Source organism: Moschus berezovskii, chromosome 23, assembly GCF_049115385.1.
Source record: "Moschus berezovskii isolate FMDL1 chromosome 23, NW_MosBer_1.0, whole genome shotgun sequence".
Taxonomy (NCBI): domain Eukaryota; kingdom Metazoa; phylum Chordata; class Mammalia; order Artiodactyla; family Moschidae; genus Moschus; species Moschus berezovskii.
Genome location: NC_142482.1, coordinates 52390088 through 52401709, shown reverse-complemented (window position 1 = coordinate 52401709; position 11622 = coordinate 52390088). Strand labels below are relative to the sequence as shown.

Sequence of the window (11622 nt, the reverse complement as noted above, 5' to 3'; positions counted from 1 at the left end):
TGCCCTGCAGATTTTTGCTGATACTGCTAAGTCACTTCAGTCATGTCCAACTCTGTGCAATCCCATAGATGGCAGCCCACCAGGCTCCCCCGTCCCTGGGATTCTCCAGGCAAGAATATTGGAGTGGGTTGCCATTTCCTTCTCCAATGCATGAAAGTGAAAAGTGAAAGTGAAGTCGCTCAGTAGTGTCCGACCCTCAGCGACCCCCATGGACTGCAGCCTTCCAGGCTCCTCCATCCATGGGATTTTCCAGGCAAGAGTACTGGAGTGGGGTGCCATTGCCTTCTTTTAGCACACTATAATAAACACTTTAACAGAATTCTAGCTAACAAGAAAAATTTTTTGAAGCTCCTCATCTCTAGGCTTTTTAAAAAGTTTTTGGCTGTGCCAAATGGCATGCAGGATCTTAGTTCCCTCACCAGGGATCCAACCTGTGCTCCCTGCATTGTCAGTGTGGAGTCTTAATCACTGGATCACCAGGGGAAGTCCCCATTGCTAGCCTTAAAGTGAAATTTAGTAATGTGCATTACTTTATTTTAAAAAATAAAAAAAAACAACCCTGCACAATACTAGTGTTTTCATATAAAACGGATAACACAGCTGAAGAGGCTCACTTGCCAAGTACTGTTTCATTATTAATTTGCTTCTCAAGAATGGAGAACTTTTACTTTGCTCTTAATATACAAATAAAAATGATTAACTGTGATCAAATAACCACTGACTGTCATAGAGTAAAACGATTACCTGCCACTTTTTCAACCATTTTATAATTTTATCAGAAAAATTTCCAGTGTTAGAAAATTCAGAAAGAATCAATAAACTGTTTAGTCAGATGTACTCAACAGATATAAAATACATTAATTATACTATCATGACTATAACCAAAAATTGTATGAAATTTAAGTCATAGTAAATTAAAACAGCACATGCTTACCTGGGTTTATTTTTTACTTTAGCTTCTCTTGACTTGTCACTTAAAGTCTTCAGCCTATAATTCAACCAGTATAAAATATCACATTTTTACAGTTTAAGAAATTTTCAAATGCAAATTTCATAGCTGGTAAAATTTCTGGTTGGAAAAGTCAATACTTTTTTAAGAAAGAATTAAGCACCTCTGCAGACAACAAATATTTGTATATTGTACATAAGACACAAGTGGAAATTTTACAGCAAATATTTTTATATTTTTCTTGCCCCAAATCCCTTTTCCAGAAACATTTCATAAATATGACTGGACTAAAGAAGCCTCACTACTCTGGAAACATCAGAAAAAAGAGAGTGGCCCCCGTAGATGAACTTAATCAGTAATAAAAATATCTAAGCAGCACATTTTACAAAATTTTTACTTCAAGAATAATTGCTTTACAACATCGTGCTGGTTTCTTCCACACATCAGCATGAATCAGCCATAGGTATACATATGTCCCCTCCCTCTTGAGCCTCCCTCCTACCTCCCGCCCCATCCCAGCCCTCTAGGTTGTCACAGAGCCCGGGTTTGAGTTCCTGGAGTCATACAGCAAATCCCCACTGGCCATCCATTTTACACAGGGTAGTGGATATGCTTCCCTGCTACTCTCTCCATTCATCCCGCCCTCTTCTCCCTCCAACTCCATCCGGTCCCCTCCATGTCCATAAGTCTGTTTTCTTTGTCTAACCAACACATTTTAAAGTGATACTATACTAAGCACTCGCTAAGTGCCAACATTCTGAGAAATTTTCAGTTCAGTTCAGTTCAGTCACTCAGTCGTGTCCGACTCTCCGCGACCCCATGAATCACAGCACACCAGGCCTCCCTGTCCATCACCAACTCCCGGAGTTCACTCAAACTCATGTCCACAGATAAAAAGCTTCTAAAATACATTACAAACCTCTTTCATTAAAGAGGGGTTGGTACATTTTCTGGCAATTTGGGGTCATTATCATGAACACCACTGACTGCATTTCACAACAAAACAAGTACATTCCTTAGATGTTTCTGAGCTAGGAATGCCTCATCACTTGCCAACCTAAAACCAATCTACAGTGGTTTGGGGAGTCTGTTCAGGATCCTACAGCAGTTTTTAAAAATTTAAATTTTCCGTCTCTACCACTGGTCATCGTATCAGCTACTACTTATTGCTTCTGCTAGCAATTTAACTACAGCAGCCTGTGCGAGTGCTAAGCCGTTTCAGTGACTCTCTGCAACCCTATGGACTGTAACCTGTCAGGCTCCTCTGTCCATGGGATTCTCTGGACAAGGATACTAGAGTGGGCTGCCGTGTCCTCCTCCAGAGGATCTTCCCATCCCAGTGATCGAACCCTCATCTTTTGTATGTCTCCTGCATTGGCAGGCAGGGTTTTTGTTTTTGTTTTGTTTTTACCACTATTGCCACCTGGGAAGCCTACTCCCCTTCTATTTGCTTTTTTAAATTATTGGGCCAGAAAACATAAATGGGCTAGAAATGCATAGGTAAGAAAATTAAGCTTTTCTATATATAAAATATGAAGGTTGTAAACTTTGTATAATATATATATATATTTCTTTTTACTTCACCAGCACATTTTTACCTACTTTTGACTTGGACTCTATCATATAACAGACTGTCAAAAACTGGGAGCTCAATTATGAGGTAATCCCACATACAATGAAGACATCTGGACACGTTCTTAATCTGATTACTTCCACAAATATTCACTTCTAAACAGAGTCTGAAGCACAGGCCGCAGCACCCCAGCTAGCCCCACAAAGCCTTTGTAAAGTGGACACAGGTGCTGCCTCCTCCAGATGCTCTACTGCAATCTGCCAGAGCTGTCCTAGCATACCAGCTGAGCTGCCCTGTCCGAGCACACCAGCTGACTCTCCTAGAATGCCCCAACCCTCTGCTGTGCACAGCTGTACGTGTACATGCTGATAGAGGAGTCCAACTTTTTGGTTGATGGTGCCTAGCTCAAAACCAGAAAGGGAATTCCAATATCAAATGCCATTTTTCAACAAGTTGCAGTATCAATTTCACACCAAGACTTCTTTTTTATATTATTCTATGTTCTTTTTCAAAAACTAAAATATTGATGAGATCAATTCCTCTACAATGTTAAAAAAAGACTTAGCAATCTCTTTAATACAAAACTATGCGTAGTAGACATCTCTCCAGATGTGCTGAATTTAGAAAGTCTTACCTGTCCTAGAAAAACAATAAAAAATTTCGAGCTTAGCTTGGAAACCAGTAAATCCAGTTTAAAATAAGATTAAGCAACAGCTCAAGAAAAGTTATTTTGACAGCCATCCAACCATTTCCACAGCAAAATCTGAGAAAGGCACTTGGTTGTGACATCCCAGGTAGAATTGTACTAGAACAAATGGACACAGCAGTGCATTATAGTCAAAATGATTCTAGTATTATTGTCAGTGATTTGGGACAATTCATATGGTAACAAGGATATTGAAGCAAACCGCTAAGATCATCTTTGGACCATTCATTATACAACCGAGAAAATCTCTAGGTTAGTATTTATTTCTGAAAAAAACTGTTAAATTCTCAACTGTATCAAATTTTGGGTTCTCCTCCACACTTCTCCAAAACAAAGAAAAAATTGGTTTGGAATGAAACAGAAAAGAGGAAGCTTACAGGGAGCTGAAACTAAAATTATTGGAAGGGTGAGTAAGCTTCCCGAGGTGGCTCCTTAACAACTATCTGCTTTAAATATTTATTATTTATTTAATTAATCTGTTTGGTCACAATGACTCTCAGTTGCAGCATTCAGCAGGCTAGATCTTTAGTTGTATGTGGGATCTAGTTCCCTGACCAAGGATCGAACCCAGGCCCCCTGCGTTGGGAGCACACAGTCTTAGCCACTGGACCACCAGGAAGTCCAACCATCTGCTTTAAAAATTCAACTATAATGTGTGGATAGTATATTAAAAAGCAGAGACATTACTTTGCCAACAAAGGTCCGTCTAGTCAAGGCTATGGTTTTTCCCGTGGTCATGTACGGATGTGAGAGTTGGACTGTGAAGAAAGCTGATCGCCAAAGAATTGATGCTTTTGAACTGTGGTGCTGGAGAAGACTCTTGAGAGTCCCTTGGACTGCAAGGAGATCCAACCAGTCCATTCTAAAGGAGATCAATCCTGGGTGTTCATTGGAAGGAATGATGCTAAAGCTGAAACTGAATACTTTGGCCACCTCATGCGACGAGTTGACTCATTGGAAAAGACTCTGATGCTGGGAAAGGTTGGGGGCGGGAGGAGAAGGGGACGACAGAGAATGAGATGGCTGGATGGCATCACCGACTCTGTGGACATGAGTCTGAGTGAACTCCGGGAGTTGGTGATGGACAGGGAGGCCTGGCGTGCTGTGATTCATGGGGTAGCGGAGAGTTGGACACGACTGAGCGACTGAACTGAACTGAACTGAATGTGTGGAACTTATTTGATCTGGATTTGAACAAATCAACTGTAAAAAGATACTTTTAAGAACCAGGAAATTTGATTATAGACTGAATAATTGATAATATCATAGAATTAGTATTAATTTTGTTAGGTATGATATTGGCATTGCATTTATATAATGTATTATTTTTAAAGATGAAAATTGATTTATGAGAGAGGTGAGAACTAAGTCTGAGGTTTACTCTATAAACAGTGTTAGTCACTCAGTCATGTCCGAGTCTTTGAGACCCCATGGACTGTAGCCCACCAGGCTCCTCTGTCCATGGGATTCTCCAAGCTAGAGTACTAGAGTGGGTTGCCATGCCCTCCTCCAGGGGATCTTCCCAACCCAGGGATCAAATCCAGGTCTCCTGAATTGCAGGTGGATTCTTTACCATCTGAGCCATCAGGAAAGCCCATACTCTATAAATAAGGGAGAGACTGAGAAAATGTGACAATAATTAAATGTTTTATATGAATAATGCATATATGGGGCTCATTGTATATATTTTTGTAAGTGTTTAAAACTTGGTTAAAAAAAAAGTTTTGGGGCTGCCCTGGTGAAAGCCTGCCAATGCTGGAGACATGGGTTGGATTCCTGGTCTGGAAAGACCCCACATGCTATGGGACAACTGCATCCATGCGCCACAACTCCAGAGCCTGTGCTTTAGAGCCTGGGAGCCACAGCTGAGTCCACCTACCACAACCACTGCGACTTCCCTGGAGGCTCCAATGGCAGAGACTCTGCCGGCAGTGCAGGAGACCCGGGTTCCATCCCTGGGTCGGAAAGAGAAGGAAATGGCAACCCACTCCAGTCTTCTTGCCTGGAGAACCCCACTGACAGAGGAGCCTGGTGGGCTACAGTCCATGGGGTCACAGAGTCGGACACGACTGAGCAACTAACACACACCGCAACTACTGAACCCACGTGCTCCAGAGCCTGTGCTCCACAACGAGAGAGGCCACCTCAGTGAGAAGCCCGTGCCACTGGAGAGCAGCCTCTGCTTGCCGCAGCTAGAGAAGAGCTCGCATAGCAACACCCAGCACAGCCAAATAGATAAACAGATAAAACTGTTTTAAAGTTTTAATAACAAAAAAAACAGTCATGGAGACAGTCATCTTTTCCTGTCACACCTTTTCATGTAAATCATCAAAATGCCAAATTCAGAGTAGAAACTGCTAGAGAAAACACAGTAGCAAGAGGAAAGTTGGAAACAGTGAAAAAAGTTAAGGATTAAAATAATCAGTGTAACACTTTTTAAGTTGAAAATGTAACAAGTAGTCCTCCCAAATGCAAAAAGGTCCTTTCTGAAGTACATACTCCAAACCCAGAATTCAACTGACAGGAGCTTATCAATATTTTTATCTGGGGAGAACTCTTAAGTTTCTCACAGTGATTCTGGGCTGGAAACAACCCATTAATCAAGTCCCACAGTGTCTTGCCATGCTGAGAAGGAAATACTGGTTTGAGTGCAATTCCCCAGTTTCCTAAACCATAAAATAGGAGTATTATACTGATCATAATGATTTACCACAAGAATTAAAGGAAATTCCCAATATGACTCTGGCAGCAGGCTGCAACTGTAAATTACAGAGGCAATTCAAACAAAAAGTATAATAAAAATGATCACCAAGTATAATAAAAAATGATCACCATCAAGAAAGAAGCTATGTACATTACAAGGCCAAGGTAAAATAAAATAGAGGTCCCCCAATGCACCAGTTCCCATAAAAGGCTTCTCCTCCGTTCCTAGCCTTCTTCCCAACACAGTACACCCCCAGGGAGACAGGCGTGCCACCGCGTGAGTGAAGTCATACACAGACTTCGAAGTGAGCCACCTCTCAACTGTTTCCTACTCAAAGCAACCAATGTGTGCTTCAGAGGCCGAAGCACATGCTTTCAAATTCATCATCACACTACAAGATTTTGATATTGTTTCAGACTGACCTTAGTTTGGACTGTAGCACATTTATTTCCTTCAAGCTTTACAGAAAATACTAAGATGGAGACATCTTCTTGACAAATGGAGATAACTAGCAAAACCTCTTAGACAAAAAGTCTAAAACGCAGTTTCACAGAATGAAAGGTGGAACTTGGCAATGACTGCTTCCTGGGCCTGACTCGATGGCATGGGGGACCTCGATGGCATTCCACTTATTTGCACTTCAACGTCCTACTCATCTAAGCCCATCAGCTATTGTGAAAGGCCAGGGTGACTGCTTTAAAACACCACAAAATGTATTAATTAGCATACTTTGTCCTGTAACATTTTCACGCCTCTATTATTTTGACTTTAAATTCTATTTATGAATACAAATCCAATCTATTATATTTTCCCCATTAACTTTTTCTTTTTTTAACTTAAAATCAGGAAATACAAAAGCATCAATCACACCTAAAAGTGCACAGGACCCAAAGCTCTGACGCCTGAGAGACTCACGCAGAAGTCACAGACTCAGGGAGGGGCGAGGACTGTACACTCTCTCTAATCTCATCACCCTAGAATGCACCCAGTCGGTCCTGACCTCTTTCCTCGGTGTTTCCTGAATTTCCTGCTGCTTCTTGGACTTGGCGACACATTCACTGTCAACTGCTCCTTCTCTCTCAAAGCTGCTCAGCGTCTCTGTCGGCAAACGACATCACTATCTAAGATACTCCAAAGTCAAGATCCTCAATTTCTCCACCTTTTTCACTTGCTAGTCTCATTTTTTATGATATCAACCAGTGCCTGTCATTATTCCCTCTGTCAAATTTCCACCAGCACTGCCTTTTCATCATCTCTCACCTGCTCCATAATTATAGCCTCCTAAATAATCTCCCTTTCTCATCTCTAGTCCTCCCGTCACCCTGCCTCTCAAATTATTCTTCCACAAATACACGTAGGCTCAGGCTGCTCCCCTCCACAAAAACCTTCAGAAGATTAGTCAACCTAAAAATAAGCCATGACCATCCTATATAAGACAGCAATCCTCCCACCCCCACCTGACCTCTGAACCTGCTTTGTTTTTAGCAACAGTACTACTGACCTTCTAGATTTTCGGCCTTCTGCCAGTCTAGTGAGGGCAGGGCCATTGTTTGCTGTCTGGTGTGCATTCTCTGCTGTAACCCTAGTACTTGTCAACAGGTGTTAAATGTTAGTTGCTCAGTTGCATCTGACTCTTCGCAACCCCATGGACTCCAGCCTACCAGGTTCCTCTGTCCACGGAATTCTCCAAGCAAGAATGCTGGAGGGGGTAGCCATTCCCTTCTGCAACAGGCCTTCCCAACTCGAGACTGAATCTGGGTCTCCTGCATTCCAGGCATACTGCAGTAGCGTGTGAGCTACTAGGGAAGCCCCACCAACAGGGAAGTGCTCAATAAATATTTTCTAAATGAATTCATTTGCAAAGCACCCTCTATTATCAGACACTAAACTTCCAAGCTGATCGCCGAAGAATTGATGCTTTTGAACTGTGGTGCTGGAGAAGACTCTTGAGAGTCCCTTGGACTGCAAGGAGATCCAACCAGTCCATTCTAAAGGAGATCAGCCCTGGGTGTTCACTGGAAGGACTGATGCTAAAGCTGAAACTCCAATACTTTGGCCACTTCATGTGACAAGTTGACTCACTGGAAAAGACTGTGATGCTGAGAAAGGTTGGGGGCGGGAGGAGAAGGGGACGACAGAGAATGAGATGGCTGGATGGCATCACCGACTCTGTGGACATGAGTTTGAGTGAACTCCGAGAGTTGGTGATGGACAGGGAGGCCTGGCGTGCTGTGATTCATGGGGTCGCAAAGAGTCGGACATGATTGAGCAACTGAACTGAACTGAAACTTCCTTTCCAGGTTCCTCTCCCACAAGAGTTTCATCTCTGAAATCCCTCAGCCAAATCTAGCCTCATCTCTCCTCATTCTTCCAGGCCGGTCTAGAAGTCAGCTCTTCTTTGAAGCATCTCAACTAATGACTCCTCTGAGCTCACAATCCACATCACCTGTATCTTCCACGTTCTCTTCCTTCTGCTTTGCTTTATGTTACCACCAGGCGAGGGCGTTTGGAGGGCAGACACTGTTTTCGTCAAGCTCCAGGATCTGTCCAAACACAGAGACACTGGCAAAGAGCAGGCAAAACTGGGCATGTGGCCTCATATCTTTTTTTTTAATAAAATGAAAAAAACTTCTGATAAGACTTTTGACTTCCTAAACTGGTGTCTGACACTTGGTAGGAACTCAGTAATAAGTTGAATGTTAAGGTTTTTTCCCCTGTTTATTTTAAAAGGTAAGTAATCAAGGAAGAGCTAGCATTTGAGGCAAAACCTCACCATTTTACCACACTGTGAACTGGACTGTTGAATGCTCTCCTTTGAGGTTATGATACTATGGGAGGGGAGAAGAGATATGAGCACAGCGGGCAGGGCCCGAGGTCAGGGCAGAGGGGGCTCTGACCCCTGAGGAGGAAACACCCACTGTCTGTTGCAACAAGTAACAACTGTGAACTTCTATTCCTCCCTATCCCAAAGCTCCCAGAGCACTGCAGACAGGAAATGCCAGCCAGTGACAGGCAGCTGTAAACCCTTCCTAAATCTGATTTTCACTTTCCTGAAGGGGTTTGCACGCCTGAGTACATCAATCCTCAGGCTGTGAGTCATAACTGCTCTGAAAGTTAAAAAAAAAAAAAGACCAGAGCAGATTTGAAGAATGTGCTTCAGTATATCCAAAAGTTTCCCTCAGAGCTCAAGCCAGTCCTTAAAGAGCAGAGGTTCTCTGTGAACTCCCCAAAAGGCTCCCAGAGCTCTGGGGGACATAAATCCAGGTGAGGACGACGTAGGCGAGGGGCAAAGAGTGAAGCTGGGAGCCAGTCCCGTCTCCCTCAGTCCCTGCACCAGATAACCGCCCAGTTAGCCCAGAAAGCAAGCAACATAATTTCTAGACTTACCTTGATTTTGATGTAACTATTATGATGAATAAAACTTGATGAAAAAAGATGAGTCCATGGACAATCTACAGTCCCTTGAAGCTTTTTCCTAAGTTTGAATGGAAGGTTGAAATACAGTGTTCACACACGCTTTAACCACTAATGTAGCATTCTCTCGTGAGCCTGATAAAGAATATTCCTATTATACTTGAAAAACAGTAAACTGCCTACATTTCAGCTCCAGTTATATGAATTTCCAGAAACTGAAAATGAGCAGAAAAGTCTCTGAAGACAGGCTGTTGCTCTGGGCTACTGTGACGCTCCACAGTGAAAGAGCTCAGGAAAGCACCCACCTTTCCCCTACTGAGTTCCGAGGGCAACCCCAACGGTAGACGTTCCCAGTTATTTTGTAAGCCAGCTGCTCTGGCTTCTATGGGCACCAATCTCAAGTGTTCTAAAGGAATGCTAGGTCCCAGTCTGGTGGTTTTGAGAGGCAAGGGCCGCGTTGCTTTCATCTCTGAATCCCTCAGTGCCTTCATGCAATATACACGTACATCTGTGTTTAATTTCACCTTGAGAAAGAGTGATTTCTCTGCCAGGTGACAGGTTAATGGCACGCACTGCCAGTCCAGTGGCTTGTCGGCTCAGAGTGACCTGTACAAGGAAGCCCATGAAGGGCCTTCACAGAATGGAAGCCCTCTCAGGATTTCCAATCCCAAACTGGCCCCAGTTTCCGGCATGCTTCAGGTAAATTTAGTTTTCGAGAAGGCGTTCTAACCAGATCCCCTCCACCCTTCTCCATAACTCAACCCTCAACTCAGGTTTTCCAGAGCTACCAGGATGGTCTGGGAGAATCCATATTCCTAGGTGGGTTGAACCTTCTCAAGCAAAGTTCAAAGAATGAATAGGTTCGGAGGCAACCACCTGACCTGTAAAGTTTCAGTAGCTGTAACTCCCAAAAGATAGACTGTTACTCCACCAAGGAATTTTTTGAGGTAATGACAGAAGGGCTGTACCAGATGGGCTTATCTGCGACGTACTGTTCTCAAGCTACCATTGCAGCATTATACCCCAACGTTTCAACAATTTACATTCTGAAAATAAGTTTTTAAATTTAAAAGGGGGGCGGGGAATGCAAGCACGTAAGCAATCAAGCACAGCGTCAATCAATGACTCCTAGGACATCTACAATTAACAGAGTTTGAGTGAACTCCGGGAGTTGGTGATGGACAGGGAGGCCTGGTGTGCTATGATTCATCGGGTCACGGAGAGTCGAACACGACTGAGAGACTGAACTGAACTGAAATGAAGAGAAGGCAATGGCAAGCCACTCCAGTACTATTGCCTAGAAAATCCCATGGATGAAGGAGCCTGGTAGGCTGCAGTCCGCGGGACCACTAAGGGTCGGACACGACTGAGCCACTTCACTTTCACACATTGGAGAAGGAAATGGCAACCCACTCCAGTGTTCTTGCCTGGAGAATCCCAGGGACGGGGGAGCCTGGCGGGCTTCCGTCTATGGGGTCACACAGAGTCGGACACGACTGAAGTGACTCAGCAGCAGCAGCAGCAGCAGCAAGGACACCAAACCCAAGACTACCAAAAATGCTTTACATGTAAGTGCTCAAGTATTTGCCTGTCTGTTACTACTCAGCACCTAAGAGGCAAACAATATAAACATTTTTGTCCACTAAGATAAAATTGTAGCTAACATCTTTCTCCAGCACCACAGCTGGAGAAGACTCTTGAGAGTCCCTTGGACTGCAAGGAGATCCAACCAGTCCATTCTAAAGGACATCAATCCTGGGTGTTCACTGGAAAGACTGATGCTAAAGCTGAAACTCCAATACTTTGGCCACCTCATGCGACGAGTTGACTCGCTGGAAAAGACTCTGATGCTGGGAGGGATTGGGGGCAGGAGGAGAAGAGATGGCTGGATGGCATCACCGACTCGATGGACATGAGTTTGAGTGAACTCCGGGAGTTGGTGATGGACAGGGAGGCCTGGCGTGCTGTGACTCATGGGGTCACAACGAGTCGGATACGACTGAGCGACTGAACTGAACTGAACAACTTTCTCATCAGAAACGTAAAACATTATGGAGAGGCCCTCATAGGCAGAGCTTTCGAAGGATCCGTAATCTAAACGGGACTGCTGCTGCTGCTAAGTCACTTCAGTCGTATCCGACTCTGTGTGACCCCATAGACGGCAGCCCACCAGGCTCCCCCGTCCCTGGGATTCTCCAGGCAAGAACACTGGAGTGGGTTGCCATTTCCTTCTTCAATGCATGAAAGAGAAAAGTGAAAGTGACAGACGCATCCTT

The 11622-nt window shown here is 43.8% G+C and overlaps 1 protein-coding gene across 2 annotated transcripts in view; it reads right to left on the bottom strand.

Moving 5' to 3' along the window:
* DTNBP1 (dystrobrevin binding protein 1) overlaps nucleotides 1-11622 on the bottom strand; it is a 99544-nt gene that overhangs the window by 86870 nt on the left and 1052 nt on the right. For both annotated transcript variants that reach the window (XM_055406026.2, XM_088831409.1), the window contains exon 2: nucleotides 935-988. In XM_055406026.2, coding sequence (XP_055262001.2) covers nucleotides 935-988 — 54 coding nt within the window. The remainder of the gene's footprint in view (nucleotides 1-934; nucleotides 989-11622) is intronic.